The sequence below is a fragment of the Polypterus senegalus genome, chromosome 2 (genome assembly GCF_016835505.1).
Source record: "Polypterus senegalus isolate Bchr_013 chromosome 2, ASM1683550v1, whole genome shotgun sequence".
Lineage (NCBI taxonomy): Eukaryota > Metazoa > Chordata > Cladistia > Polypteriformes > Polypteridae > Polypterus > Polypterus senegalus.
The window spans coordinates 135,841,442-135,857,964 of NC_053155.1; the positions used below are offsets into that span (position 1 = coordinate 135,841,442).

The 16,523-nt window shown below is 39.1% G+C and overlaps 1 protein-coding gene across 1 annotated transcript in view; it reads left to right on the forward strand.

Moving 5' to 3' along the window:
- LOC120523403 (von Willebrand factor A domain-containing protein 3B-like) overlaps positions 1-16,523 on the forward strand; it is a 221,403-nt gene that overhangs the window by 152,365 nt on the left and 52,515 nt on the right. Inside the window, exons 27-30 of the mRNA XM_039744685.1 lie at positions 1,228-1,325; positions 13,244-13,440; positions 14,342-14,631; positions 15,355-15,517. Of these exons, the coding sequence (XP_039600619.1) occupies positions 1,228-1,325; positions 13,244-13,440; positions 14,342-14,631; positions 15,355-15,517 (748 nt within the window). The remainder of the gene's footprint in view (positions 1-1,227; positions 1,326-13,243; positions 13,441-14,341; positions 14,632-15,354; positions 15,518-16,523) is intronic.

Consider the following 16,523-nt stretch of genomic DNA (forward strand, 5'->3'; position numbering starts at 1 on the left):
GAACTGCAAACTAAGATGCTTAGATTGCAATATTCGCAATGCCTTTGAAATTAATTGATTCTGTTATTTTAAATACAATATGTTGCAAATAATGTTCTCTTTAAAAGTCCCTTTTGTGTTTTGCATGAAACGCTCAATTTCTTTGAATGAAATGAGCTTTACAACATGAAAATAGTTTCAATAATTTTTTCCACTTCAGAATAAAATATGCATTTCCAATTCTGAATCAGGGAGCTGTTGAATAGTTACTCCTTACAAGTGGGGATAATTGCCTTCCACAGAGCAATCTTTGATCAAGGCTTCCATAACAAATTACATTGATAACAGAAAGTGACTCAGCTTGCATATGTTCAGTTGAAACCTAAATTGTACCCTGAGCTAATAGATGACCTTAATCTTCAAACCTGAATTATACTAAAGAACTTTTAGTTAACTTATGTTTCCTTTAAGTGGCATTATCAAAAGTAAATTAAAAAAGTTGTCAAGGCAGAAGTAAATCCCAACATAAAAGAAAACAATCTCACTGTAAATCCCAACATAAAAGAAAACCATCTCACTGCTTATATGTCACATACATGTACTGTATATACCGTTGGCATGTAGTATTGTGTTATAAATTCCAAATGCAAACTAAAAAAGGTGTTATTTGGACTCTATCTATCTATCTATCTATCTATCTATCTATCTATCTATCTATCTATCTATCTATCTATCTATGCAGTGGCCACTTTATTAGATACACCTGTCTAATGCCCCCTGTTGTCTGCAGAATAGTGTAAATTCTTCAAGACCATGCATTTGTTTTCTGAACCTCCCATCCCACCTGATACTAAAGGAGCTTTATTGGATTGAGATCTGAGGACTGTAAAGGTCACTGGAGTAAATTGTAGTCACTTTCATGTTTTGATGATGGATGATCTGTGACATGGCACTTTTGGAAGTATCCATTTGAGAAGAGTAGACTGTGGCCATAAAGGGATGCCCATGGTTAGCAACACCACTTAGTCTGGCTTTCAAATGATACTCAGTTGATTTTAAGAGGTCTGCCAAGAAAATATTCAGACCCAGATCAGATGAGTTTATCTGTATATTGCAGTAGAAATTGAGATTTGTCAGAACAGGCAACATTTTTCCAATTTTCATTTGTCCAGTTTTGGTGATTATATGCCTAATGTGTATATATCCATATATCAGTAGCTATATTTATGTATACTGGTGTTCTTGTAGGAGCATTCATTACGCAGTGGACTTATTAAAATCAGCCAGACGAAGTACTCCTTTACCTCCCGTTATATAAGAAAATGCCAGATGATTGATCACACAATGTAAGTATTTCCTTCTTAAATACGATTATTTATTAAATCCTTTGGAAACATGTTTTTGTACATTTTACTTATTTTAGTATACATGTATGCACATACTGTAGTGGGCTGGCACACTGCCCGGGGTTTGTTTCCTGCCTTGCACCCTGGGATTGGCTACAGCAGACCCCCGTGACCCTGTAGTTAGGATATAGCGGGTTGGATAATGGATGGATGGATGGATGGATATATGCACATAAACATTTTTATGCAACATATTAAATTAATTTGGAGTAACCTTGCTGAATTGAGATCCTAGGTCAAGTAATTGTGTATGTGGAGTTTGCATGTTCTCCCCATTTCTATGTGGGTTTTTGTCTCTGTGCACTCCAGTTTTCCACCCACATTCATAAAGACATGCTGGTTATTTTAATAAAAACAGTTCCACATTAGCTCAGAGAGCATGTGTATGAATATATTTGTATGAGTGTGTCACACAAGCTCTGACTTGTGAGAGCCACTTTTTGACTAGGGCTCGATTCTGCTATAGCAAGCTAAGGCCTCCCTGCAAGCCTAATTTGGATTAAATGGGATTGAAAATGTATGTTACTTATGATTGTTCATTAAGCTACATTACAGGAGTTGATTAAAGTAAAAAAGACATAAAGAACATACATGCAGACATTGATGTGGCTGGAATTCAAATCCAGTCTCCTGGATTTGTAAGGAAAAAATCACTAACTACTGTGTCAGCATGCTGCCGCATATTCATTTATACTGTTGTAAAAGGTACAAAGAGATCAGATTTTTGACAACAATAAAATTACACTTTATATCATAATGGCTCAAAGTGATAACCCTTTCTTCAGTAAATTCTAAAGTTAAATTTAAGGCAGCCAATGGACAGACAAACAAAGAGTGATAACACAAGGACTGGAATAAATGTGAAGACAAAATAAATGTTGGCTTCCTGTCTATCCAGCAGGGTGACCCACCCATCTCAAATGTACAACAAAATCACTTCCTACTGTACAGTTCCTCATTGGTTTTTTTTCTGTCCCCCATCCCATGATCATCATCATCTTATAATCTAAGACCACTTTTCCTATTGAGATTTGCGGCAGCAGCAGGCCACACAGGTCCGTCCAGACTACAGATTCCAGGTATTCCTGGTGAATACCCTGGTGTTCCCCAGCCATTCAAGATATATAATTCCTCCAGCATATCATTGTTTTGTTGCAGGGTCTCTGCTCAATGTGACATGTCTGGTAGCAGCTTAACAGCATGAGCCATTCAGGAATTATGACATGCCCAAACCACCTCAACTGGTTCCTCTTGGTCCAAAGGAACAGCAACTTTATTCTGAAGCTCTCACCAGGTGGTTGCACTTCTCACCTTATCATGGAAATCAGCCCACTCACCCTGCGAAGAAACCTCATTTCTGCTGATTGTACTCATAATTTCATTGTTTTCATCATTACTGACAGCTCATAAACTTAAATAAGCACAGAGATATAGATAGATAGATACCTTATTAATCTCAAGGGGAAATTCACATACTCCAGCAGCAGCATACTGATAAAAAACAATGTTAATTAAAGAGTGATAGAAATGCAGACAAAAGGTAAAACAGACAATAACTTTGTATAATGTAAACGTTTGACCCCATACCCCCGGGTGGAATTGAAGAGTTGCATAGTGTGGGGGAGGAATGATCTCCTCAGTCTATCAGTGGAGCAGGACAGTGACAGCAGTCTGTCGCTGAAGCTGCTCCTCTGTCTGGAGGTGATACTGTTCAGTGGATGCAGTGGATTCTTCATGATTGACAGGAGCCAGCTCAGCACCCGTCGCTCTGCCACGGATGTCAAACTGTCCCGCTCCATGCCTACAATAGAGCCTGCCTTCCTCACCAGTTTGTCAAGGCGTGAGGCATCCTTCTTCTTTATGCTGTCTCCCCAGCACACCACCGCATAGAAGAGGGCACTCGCCACAACCGTCTGGTAGAACATCTGTAGCATCTTATTGCAGATGTTGAAGGACACCAGTCTTCTAGGGAAGTATAGTCGGCTCTGTCCTTTCTTGCACAGAGCATCAGTATTGGCAGTCCAGTCCAATTTATCATCCAGCTGCACTCCCAGGTATTTATAGGTCTGCACCCTCTGGAATCCAGGAGTGGCCTGGGTCTCCTAAAATCCACCAACAGCTCCTTGGTTTTGCTGGTGTTCAGGTGTAAGTGGTTTGAGTCGTATCATTTAACAAAGTCCTTGATTAGGTTCCTATACTCCTCCTCCTGCCCACTCCTGACGCACCCCACGATAGCAGTGTTGTCAGCGAACTTTTGCATGTGACAGGACTCCAAGTTGTATTGGAAGTCTGATGTATATAGGCTGAACAGGATCGGAGAAAGTACAGTCCCCTGCGGCGCTCCTGTGTTGCTGACCACAATGTCAGACCTGCAGTTCCCAAGACGCACATACTGAGGTCTGTCTGTAAGATAGTCCAAGATCCATGCCACCAGGTATGAATCTACTCCCATCTCAGTCAGCTTGTCCTTAAGGAGCAGAGGCTGAATGGTGTTGAAGGCGCTAGAGAAGTCAAGAAACATAATTCTTACAGCACCACTGCCTCTGTCCAAGTGGGAGAGGGATCAGTGTAGCATATAGATGATGGCATCCTCCACTCCCACCTTCTCCGGGTATGCAAACTGCAGAGGGTCGAGGGAGTGGCGGACCTGTGGCCTCAGGTGGTGAAGCAGCAGCCGCTCCATGGTCTTCATCACATGTGATGTCAGAGCGACAGGCTGGAAGTCATTCAGCTCACTAGGACGTGATACCTTTGGGACTGGGGTGATACTAGATGTTTTCCAAAGCCTCAGGACTCTCCCCTGCTCCAGGCTCAGGTTGAAGATGCGCTGTAGAGGACTCCCCAGCTCCAGCGCAAAGGCCTTCAGCAGTCGTGGCGATACTCCATCTGGACCAACTGCTTTGCTGGCATGAAGTTTCCTCAGCTCTCTGCTTACCTGGGCTGCTGTAATTGTGGGTGTTATGTCTCTCCTATGCTGGTATCAGCAGAAGGATGGGTGGAGGGTGCAGTACTCAGAGGTGAGAGTGGGTTAGGGTGGTCAAACCTGTTAAAGAAGTTGTTCATTTGGTTTGCTCTCTCCACGTCTCTCTTGATGGTGGCACCCCGCTTCGAGGTGCAGCCAGTGATGTTCTTCATCCCATCCCACACTTCCTTCATGCTGTTACTCTGCAACTACTGCTCCAGCTTTCTCCTGTACTGCTCTTTCGCTGCCCTGAGCTGGACTCAGAGTTAATTCTGCACGCACTTGAGCTCATGCTGATCACCGCCTTTAAAAGCCCTTTCCTTCTGGTTCAAAAGGCCCTTGATGTCACTTGTAATCCATGGCTTGTTGTTAGCATAGCAGCGTACTGTTCTTACTGGAACTACAATGTCCATACAGAAGTTGATGTAGTCAGTAGTTCAGTCAACAACAATGTTCTCACTCTGTGATCCCTGCAGGATATCCCAGTCCGTAATTCCAAAGCAGTCTCTCAGCAGTCTCACTCTTGGTTTGTAGTGAAGCTTAGGCAGAACCAAGTTATGATCTGCTTTCCCAAGTGCAGGCAGTGGAGTGGCGCTGTATGCGTCTTTAACGTTTGCATACAATCCACATACTGGGAGAAGGCAGGTAATGTTTTGTCCATTGTCACATGGTTAAAATCTCCAGCGATTAGCACAAGCGCCTCAGGGTGCTGTGTTTGTAACTTAGCAACAGTGGAATGAATGATGTCACCTGCTATCTCCATGTCCGCCCGAAGAGGGATGTATACAATAACAACAATGATGTGTCCAAACTCTCTGGGCAAGTAATAGGGACACAGACTTACGCCAACAGTTCGATGTCCCTGCAGCAAGTGGAGATATTAACGTTTACATGTCCAGAGTTGCACCACCTTGTATTTACATAGAGATCGAGTCCTCTTCCTTTCCGCTTCCCGCAGTTATTTGCGTCTCTATCCGCTCTATCTGTACTAAAACCAGGTAGCTCCACGTTAGCATCTGGGATGGCAGTTGTTAGCCACGTTTCAGAAAAACACAACAAACTGCACTCTCTGTAGGTCCTGACATTTTTTACCAGCGCGGCCAGTTCATCGATCTTATTTGGTAGTGACTTCACATTTCCCAGGATCACAGAAGGCACCGAAGGCTTATAACATCACTTTCTCACAAGCTGCTTTGCTTTTACCTTAGCTCCAGCTCTGCTGCCACGATACCGCCTTCTTACCTCATCAGGTAAATAGGGAACCACACCGGCACGGGCATTTGTTCTCAGCGCTTGAAGTTGACTACTTGAATAGACGAGTCTCTCCGTGTAAAAATCCATGTCCAAGTAGTAAAAAAGTAGTAAAAAGTGTCCAGGGAACAAGTCCACATAAAAGAAAGTGATAGGAGTGATCAGTAAATAGAGTAAAATAGAGAAAAAGGTAGAAAAATAAAGTCGTGTACAGAGCTGCTGGAAAAGCTGCCACTCGCAGTGGTGCCAGAGTTAAAAAAAAAAAAAATATATATATATAGACTGAATGGTAAACTGAGAGTTTTGTCTTTAAATACGGCTCCCGCTTCACCACTATGGACTGGTACAGCATTCCAGAACTGTTGCCACCACTCTGATCCACTCATTGATTCATGCTCCCTTCTTCCATCACTTGTGAACAAGATCCAGAGATACTTGAACTCCTCCATTAAGGGCAGTTGCACCCCCTCCCAACCCACCTGGGGAGAGCAATCCACTCTTTTCCAAGAAAGAACCATGATCCTCAGACTTGAAGGCACTGATTCTCATCCCTGCTACTTTCACACTCAGTATCAAATCACTCTAGTGTGTGCCAAAAGACAAAGTTAAATGAAAAACACAAGCAGGAGAGGTGCAAGACACTTGCTAACACTCATAGTGAACAAATTTGACTTAACACCAAATATTCTGACACAGTTTTGAATGCATTCATATGGGGAATGAATATCAGGCAAGTGTTCCAGGGACAACAACTGGTCTAACGTTCCACAGCCAGGTTGGAATCACCCTGTTGCCATCATGATATACCCTGAACACATTAACACTACAAACTATTAGCGTAAGCTTCCACAACTGAGATCAAGGTCCTTTCAGACTCAATGCCCCCAATCTCAGCCTGCATAAGGGGGAAGATCTGTCAGGCTAGGGAAATTAAGCTGTGTACCTGGTACTATATCATCTGATATTATGCCCTTAATGGATCTCTTTCTGAGTTGTTGCTAATATTTGGACTGCATACCATCCATTAGTGACACTTTATCAACCACAGGTTTTAAGGGCATTTTTAGTCTTTTTTTTGTCTTTAAATGTTTTCCATTGGACTGTTGCCTTCTTGTTTTCTCCCTTTCTCTGCCAAATACAGGCAGCGAAGTGGATTAGTGACTCTAAATTGACTTGGTGAGTGAATGAGCATGTATGTACTATTATTATGTTTGGGATTGACTCCTGCCTTGTTCCTGCTGCTGCTAAAGGAGACCTAGGCTCTATGCAATAATGCAGTGTTTCTCAATATTTCTGGTGTCACAACCCACTTTTTATAGTAGTGTCTTTGCGATTTGACTGCAAACAAACTGCGGGTTTTTGGGTGGTCCCCTTTGGTGAATCTAGTGTAACTGTCAGAACAGGATTGTTATTTGAGCGCTAGCATCGGATCTGCGACCTGCCATGACCCATCATGACCTACTGCCCTTATAAACAATAGCAACTCGCTTGTGGCAGCCCTTGAACCAAAAGTGGGTCGTAACCCAGTGATTAAGAAACGGTGCAATATTGTACTAAAAATCTGAGATAACAAAATACATAGATGGGTGATAATTGTTTTTATATTATAGTTTTTTGCTGCAATAAAATAATTTTCTTATTTTAATTCTATGACTGTTATATTTAATATATCACATGAAAGCAAACAGAAGATATATACATACTGCATACTATGAGTGAACTTTTAATTGTAAATTGCATTATTATGGAGTTTTCCATATTCTCCTTATGTTTGTGTAGGATGTCTCTTATACTTGTGTTAGCACAGTATGAGAATTTGAATGAGTGCCTCTTGTGATGGACAGGTACCCCATCCCGTGCAGGTTCCTGCTTTATGTCCAATTGCTTCCTGGGCCCTGCACACTTAATTTATGTATGTGGGCTCAGAAACAAGAATAAATGGTTATTATATTGTTATATGTGTTTTAAATAAAGTTCTTCTAAACATGTCTTTTTAACATTAATACTAAAAACATTAATACTAAAAATAAATGTCACCTGTTGAAATTCAATATACATTTTCTGTAATATTTTCTTTAAAGAAAGCATCAAAATATTTTGAATATTTAATAATATTTTAAGAATGTTGCACAAATGTGTTTGTTTTGAAAATGGTTCCTATAACAGATTTGTTGTATGCTTGTTTCCATGCCAACAATAGATTTCAACAAAACATTCTCCTCAAGTGGAACAGGTGAATTTGCATACTCCATTAACATGTAAATATATGCATCAATCAACCAAAAGATCAGAACCACCTGCATAATATTGTGTAGGTCCCTCTTGTTAGCTTAGACCCATTGAGGCCTGGACTCCACAAGACCTCTGAAGGTATGCTGTAGTATCTGGCACCAAGACATTAGCAGCATACCCTTTAAGTCCTGTAAGTTGTGAAGTGTGGCTGGATCGGACTTGTTTTTGCAGCACATTCCACAGATACTTGATCAGATTGGGGCCTAGGGAATTTGGAGTCCAAGTCAACACCTTCAAGTCTGTATCATGTTCACCAAACCATCTTTTCAGTGTCGCGGGGTGTGTTATCCTGTTGAAAGAGGCTACTGCCATCAGAGAATTCCTTGCCATGAAGCTGTGTATGTGGTCTGCGACAATCTTTAGGTTGGTGGTATACGTCAAAGTAACAACCACATGAAAGCCAAGCCCCAGGATTTCAAGCTGAACAATGCCCAGTGCATCGCCCAACTTCCACCAGCTTGACTTCTTCTTGACTGCATCCTGCTACCATGTTCTTCCCAAGGTAATTGACGTACACATATTTGGCCACCCACATAATCTAAGAGAAATCGTGATCATCAGACAAAGCCATCTTCTTCCATTGCCCCATTGGCCATTTCTGATGCTCTTGTGCCCACTGTAGGTTCTTTTGGCAGTGGAAAGGGGTCAGCATGGGTACTCACACTGGTTAGAAGTTACAGAACCCATTATGCAGCAAGCTGTGATGCACTTTGTGTTCTGACAACTTTCTTTCATGGCCAGCATTGAGATTTTCTGGAAATGTTTGCTACAGTAGCTATTTTGTGTGATTAACCCAGATAGTCTAGCCTATGCTCCCCATGTGCATCAATGAGCTTTGGAGGCCCATGACCCTGTTGCCAGTTGTCCTTCTTGGTACACTTTTGGTACGTACTAACCACTACACACTGGGAACACTCCAAAAGATCTGCCATTTTATTATATTTTATTTTATTTTATTTTTATTTTATTGATTTTATTGTAATCATTCCATACAGATAGATCAATTTTTACAAAAAATAGAATTGAAAACAAATCAACCCCCACCAGTGAGAAAGGGAGCATTGTCAATGGAGTAAAACTTAAAGCTTGTAAAAATACATAAATTGATGAGTTTAATAGGCAGATAAAGATAAATGGAGAAGAAAAAAAAAATAGAAATGGGAAGAGAATCTACTTCCTCAGTGTTTTAAAAGCTTATTCTAAAATATTATTGATTAGATCCTGCCAGGTTTTGAAAATGTTTTGCACAGATCCTCTAACTGAGAATTAGATTTTTTCCAGTTTCAAATAATATAAAACATCAGTTACTCACTGACTTAAAAGAGGAGAGTTAGGATTCTTCCAGTTTAGCAAAATAAGTCTGCTTGCCAGTAGTGTAGTGAAGGCAATCACAATTTGTTTGTCCTTTTCCACTTTAAGCCCATCTCGAAGAACACCAAACACAGCTGTTAATGGGTTAGTAGGGATTGTGACACCAAGGCTGTCTGAAAGGCAATTAAAAATTTTTGTCCAGAATAATGTTAATTTGGTGCACGATAGCAGCGTTCGCAGGTTGGATCTTGCCCTGGAAACGTTTTGGACAGTTTAAGCGAGACAGATGTGCTTAATATATAATTTTGAGTTGAATAATTGTATGCTTTACGCATATGGAGCTCGAGTGAATTCTCTGCATTGCTACCTTCCACTCCTTTTCTGATATGTTGAGTGAGAGATCCTGTTCCCATTGTCCTCTTGGATCTTTAAAAGGGAGGGACTGTAAAATGATTTTATATATTGCAGAAATGCTGTCTGAGTCCTCGAAACTGAGCAATATTTTTTCCAGCATAGAGGAAGGTGCGAGATGAGGGAAATCGGGCAGGTTCTGTTAACAAAGTTTCTAATTTAAAGATAGTGAAAGAAATGTGTTGCTGGAAAGTTACATTTGGAATGTAATTGTTCATAGGATGCAAAGATGTTGTGTATATAAAGATCTCTAAGCAATTTAATCCCGAATGTTTTCTAGATATTAAAAACTGCATATGTTTGCGAGGGTTGAAAATGGTGGTTCTCATGCAGAGGTGCCACAGATAAAAGATTCTTCATCTTAAAATTCTTTCTACATTGGTTCCATATTCTGAGTGAGTGAACACTAATGAGTTAATAATATATTGGCGATAACTTGCATTTATTGGGGCACAAAGCAGGGAATATAAAGAAGTACTACAGGATTTTACTTCTATTGTGGACCAAGCCTGTGTATGTTCATCAATTTGTGTCCAGGTTTTTATAGCTTGTATGTTTGCTGCTCAGTAATAAAACTGAAAGTTAGGTAGAGCCATGCCACCTTCTGCCTTAGGTCTTTGTAGGGTCACTCTTTGGATACGTGGATGTTTTGAGTTCCAAATAAATGAGGTTATGGTTGAATCTAATTACTTAAAAATGATTTATTAATGTATATTGGAATGTTATGAAATAAAAAGAGAAGCTTAGGAAGGATATTCATCTTAACAACGTTAATTACTTCAGGTAGAGTGAGATAAAGGGTTGACCATCTATGCAAGTCTTGCTTAATTTTTTCCATGCAGACGGCAATATTTTGTTGATAAAGAGCTTAATGTTTACTTGTGATAGACCTGCAATTTTAGAGATGCTATGACCCTGTTGTCTAGCCATCACAATTTGGCCCAATCAAAGTTGCTCAGATCCTTACTCTTGCCCTTTTTTCCTATTTCCAACACGTCACCTTCAAAACTGTTCACTTGCTGCCTATCCCACCTCTTGACAAGTGTTATTGCAACAACATAATCAATGTTATTCACTTCACTTATCAGTGGTTTCAATGTTGGGACTGACTGGTGAATTTTTTAATTTATACTTGTAAGGGGGTAACACGGTGGTACTGCTGCTGCCCTTCAGTAAGCAGACTAAGGTTCACATCCCAGGCTCTCCCTCTATGGAGTGTGAATGTTCTTTCAGATTCTGTGTGGGTTTCCTATGGGTGCTTCAGTTTCCCCCATGTGATGTACTGGCACCCTGTCCAGGTGTTATCAGTCTGTGCCTGATGACTGCTGGGATAGGCTCCAGTAGTCCTTTCATCCTGCCTTGGATGAGCAGTGTAAGAAAATGGATGGAAGCATACTTGATAGATGATCTGCAAGAGTGTGACTTAGCAACAGTTAATATTAGTAAAGAGAATTTTTAAATTCAGTCTGAATTTCAAAGGTAAATAGAATATAATACCATGAACTACACTCTTAAAAATAACTTGCCTGAGCAGTTGTTCAGAGATATGCCATAGGGCACGGGTGTAGAACTCCAGTCCTGGAGGGCCGCAGTGGCTGCAGGTTTTTATTCTGACCATCTTCTTCATTAGTGACCAGTTTTTGCTGCTAATTAATTTCTTTTGCCTCAGTTTTAATTAACTTGACTCAGACCCATTAGTTGTCTCTTTTTCTGTAATTAGCAGCCAACCAATAATGAGTCACAAAACGAGCCGCCACATGACCACCTCACCTGTGCCCATCACCCATTATCTAAAAATAAAGAAAGGTGACGGTTTTGGTAAGATTGATTGCTCAGGTCACCAAAACATCTTGATGATGTTCTTAGAAAAAACAGAAAAATCAACAGTTCTGGAAAAGTCTGCTGTGGCAGAATGAGAATAGGAACAAGCCATTGAATTAAATAATGGGTTTAATTAACAGCAAGAATAGGCTTCTCATTAAGAAAGTGATTGGAATGAAATTGTTTTAGCTGGTCATCTGTTAGCTCATTTCACATTTCATTTCATTTCGGCTGCCATTTAATGAAGAAAGGAATCAGTTCAGGGGACTGAATCCTTAAAAACAGGGCTATTAAGATGAAGAGAAAAGAAATTAATTAGCAGTGAAAACTAGTCATTAATTAGGAAAAACGTTAGAATGAAAACCTGAAGCCACTGCAGCCCTCCTGGCCCGGAGTTTGACACCCCTACCATAGGGGGACCATTTTTGGTTCCAATAAGGCCCATCCAGGCTCACTAGTAAATAACCATGAATAGATGGTAACAGATCTGTAAAATGCAAATGGCTCATGATTTGAAAAGGACTCTTGCTGCATACGGACAGTGATACAGGCTAAGTCCGGGTATCCTTAAATTTGTTAGTGTCTTGCTAGGTAGCCTATTATACATGGAAGATTTTTTTTTTTTTTTGTAGATATTAGGAAGTTTTTTAAAGCACTAAGGACCAATTTTATATGCAAAGAACTCTTCCTAGAATGAAATGGTGCTTTTCCAAACAATAGTTTTACAAGAAATCACACAACCCAGTAACGAACCATAAAATGCCATTAAATACCAATTATTTTTAAGAGTGTGCACTGCACTGTACTGGATGTGGTCATGCATAGCTTAACATTACATTTTTAAGCCCAGTTAGTCCAAATCAAAGTCATGGTAGAACTGGATTGTAGCAACAAGACAAGATGGACTCCCAAAGAATCACATAGCTTGCCCAAACACACCCATGATCACATTCATATGGGGTCAATTTAGGATCACAAATTTATCTGACACAAATTTCAATTGGGATGTGAGAGAAGAACTAGAATATCAGAAAAAAAACATGCAGAGCCAATGAGAACATGTCAACAGATTACAAATGGGCATGATATTAAAATCCTGGATGTGTTAGGTGGTAATGCTAACAAACAAATGCAGCATCATGCCACCCAATGCAGCATGCTAGATGGCACAATTCATTTGTTAAAATGAGTTTACTTTTGCAGTCTTGCTGTTAGCATAAAGCTCATGATTAGAGTAGACTTGATTGTGTTTTAACGTTAATTTAATTTGTTGTGTCTGTTACAATTTTTTTAAATATCATAATTAAAGACATATACTCAGTTTTAACAATATGCATGGAATCTTTCACTTCTTTTTAAAGCTCAACCAGTCTAATTGATGAAGGTGCAACTGATCGTAGTGTAACTTTTTTTTTTATTATGCTTCGTATGATGGGATATTATTCTAAAACTGAGTTTACTTTGCAAAGGATGAGTAAGATCATGAAGCATCTGATGCAGCTTTTCTTGACAATACCTGTATATACTGTAGCTGTTCAACAGACATTTAATCAATCCCCATAACTTTTGTCGCTAATTTAAAAATGCACAGCACTTTAACTACATCTTTACTGGCTGTGTTTCCAGAAACTGAGGTTAGGACCAAAGGGCAGAACCCTATGATCCAGAAAGGTAGAACTTTTGTAAAGTGCAGCAGTTAATATTAAAGCCATATGGATATACAGTGTGTATTTAGTTCCTTAAATATGTACATTATTATACGTTTTCTCCTGCTTGTTTGTTTTGTTAATGTTTACATTATTTTTTTAAGTCCAAGCGTACAGTTTATTAGTCCAGTTCCTAAACTGGTTGAACGGCAACATACAAGAGACATTTGTTCAGATGAAGAGGCAAACAGTAACAAGAAAGTGGACCGGCAAAGAAGAAAGAAGGCAAGCCGAACGTCTAACTATTTAGATGGTGTTTCAGCATCCAGCCAAAGCAAAGAGAGCTCCTCAAGTGATGAAGGTAAATGTACATGTTGTTATTTATAATAATTAGTTTTCTGTGAAACTATGATCAAAAATATTTTTACTGAATTCCTTGCTGGAGGCAACACAGCAACATCGTTTATTGTAAATAAGAAAATGCAAAAAAAGTGCCTTTCAGTAAAGAAATGTCTCTGCAGACGTAAGACTGAAATTAAACTCCCAACAATGGCAGCACTTCAGGCAGGATAATGCGGGTCCAGGTAGATGGACCCCGGAAGTGACAACAGAGGGAGGAAGGGAAGAGGTGCTAGTACAATTCACAAATAGGAGGCAGATGAAATATGAAACACATCTAGACCATTAGTGGACACATACTGACTGCAGAACGTCTGGGCAACAGTGCAGTCTGTTAGGATGTGGAGACATTGGTAAAGCTACATAGGAGACCTGACTCTTTAAAGGCTGTGGATGGTTTAAAAAAGCACTGTTGCTTGATGGGACTTTGTAGTAGATACATGTGACCCAGGAAATAATTATACAGCAAAAGCCATTGGGCACTCTGAGCTCCAGTGAGTTTACAGTTGGGAGGTGAGTGAGAGCAACTCTTAAAATGAAGGAGGAAGACAGGTCAGCATGAACAAAGACAGACAAATAACATAAGAGTTGTTATAATAGAAAGCTTCTGCGCATGCTAGACTGCAACAACTCATAGAGGTGGCCCAGAAAGATTGCAGGGTTACTGGTTTTTAAGTTTTCCTTCTTGTGTGCCTATTCTACTAGCAAAGCTCTTTTCTTTATCCTCTGGTCTTTACTTGGCATGACTTTGGGATCAGATTCTCCACCATAACCTCTCATTAATTTCATCCAACTATCCTGAATTAAATTATACAAATAGAATCTAACCCGTGTTTCTCTCCTGCACTGATGTCAATTTTTAGGTGAAAAGTCTCATTCTGAAAGCAAAAGTGAAATGATTACTGAGCCAGTGCTGACTACTACAGTAGAAGCATCGTTCCATGATCAACCTGCTGAAAACGTCTCAAGGCCAGGATCATCTCTTTCTGACAGAATCCCAACTCCTGTGTCCTCTGAGCACTCGACTGTAACTAACTCCAGAGTAGCAACACCTGTCGAGACACCTGAGAGCTCCAATATGACAAACAAGAAACCTGAGGATTTGGCTAGTCAACTGCAAAATGCTATCACTGAGCAGAGGAGTCATCAGGAGGTTTGAGCCCAGCTATTTCTGAACAAGCTTTTTCTCCGTAAAATCACTTATGTTTTTCTTAACTGTCCTTCAATGTAATTTTAATACCAAAATCTTATATGTAAATATTTAGTAAAATTCCTGCTTAGATCTAAAAAAAAATCATCTCTATAAACAAGTTTTTTATACATTTTTAGTAATGGTTGTTTTGCACACCACTGAATAATCACATCAGATTTAATATTCCCTATGCCTGAAATACCTGATTTTTATAATTTCTTTTAAGACAAAAACTATTATAAAAAAAAATCTTGGGATAACACGTGATCTTTTGAAGAGAGACAGAGAGACACTTTTACTTCCCGTGAGATGGTCAAGTCACGCCCTACTTACAACCATTTTCAAACAAGGCCACGATCATCTAACTTCTCAGTTGTTGGAATCCTTTTGGCAAACACACTTACTGTGCTCTTAGCTCTTAAAAAATGTATATGTTCTACATGACACATCAACTGATAATATGTGTATCTTTCTTATATGGAGAAGATAAAAAATATAGGGCCTCTGTGGTTGCTCTCACAAAATGTTTAAAGGTAACTTTTGAATTTCATAGGTCGATTAAGAAAGACAATATTTAAATGTATCTATAATTTATTAACATTAGTTTATTATACCTAATGTAAGCTTGGGTTACACTTTGTTTTATATTAATAACACTTTCCTGTTTGGTGTGTAAATTTTCAGCAAATACAAAAATATGTGAAGGAACTTCTGAATTTGGGACTCCAAGAGCATTCCGGTTTAGCAGATCAGAATGCTCAGATATCCATCCAGCAAAATAAGATTCTGGAAAAAATAAAGGAGCTGTGCTACATTGCAGGCATGTCTGATGAAAGAAAAAAACATGGTAAGGGAAACTGTTTTATCTTCTTTTACATTGCTGATTTGAGTGATATTTACTGTCATACTGATACATTCCTGTCGATTTCAGTTTTGAGGGGTTGGCTATAATTAAAGATTTGTAAGTTGTTTAACATAAATTAATTACTAGTTAGTCATATATGCAATACCATATCACATTCAGATAAAATCCTATGATCTTTTGCTTGTCCAGGTTCCAGTCATTTACTACTTATAACCAGACACCAAATCTTTTATTGTAAAAATTGAACTGTCCTGTGGTATGTTTCCATGCTACACATCTCAATATATATACAGTATAAAATAACAAACTGTCTGTGGCAGTAGTAACATAGTAATAGTAATTATAACACATTATTAATACATTGAGTATTCTTAGTTTAAAGTATCTTGTAAAAATTGTATAATTATATTTCTTAGAGATATAGTAACCTTATATATTTACTTTACATATTTAACTTTAACAGAGAGTTTACTCATTGTCACTATAGATATATAAAACAAATCACACAATAAACAACAACAGTTTATTTCTTGTATAGCCCAAAATCACACAAGGAATGCTGCAGTGGGTTTTAACAGAGACCTCCTTCCAGGTAGTGTAACAATTGTCAAAGATACATCACACAAAACAGAGCTAGATAGCCAATCTGACATTGTCACAATACAATATTACAAATTACAAGGCAAAATTCAAGAATAGATTATACCACTCACTAAATACAGAACTATCACAGATGATACAAATTTGTTCAAATACATCAAAACAAAGTAAAAACTAATTAACATAAATGAAAAAACAGTATCTGTCCATCAGTTAATTGTAGTACCCCAGCCAGATTGCAGTCAGACAAACCAGACACAGTCACAGTCCAGGAGACCTCAGCCAACTAGCTGCCTCCCAACCTCTGACCATTCTACAGCTGAGTCAGTGCAATCTCATGAAAGGACCCGTCTACCAGATGCCTTTTCCATAGGCATGCAAACAACTT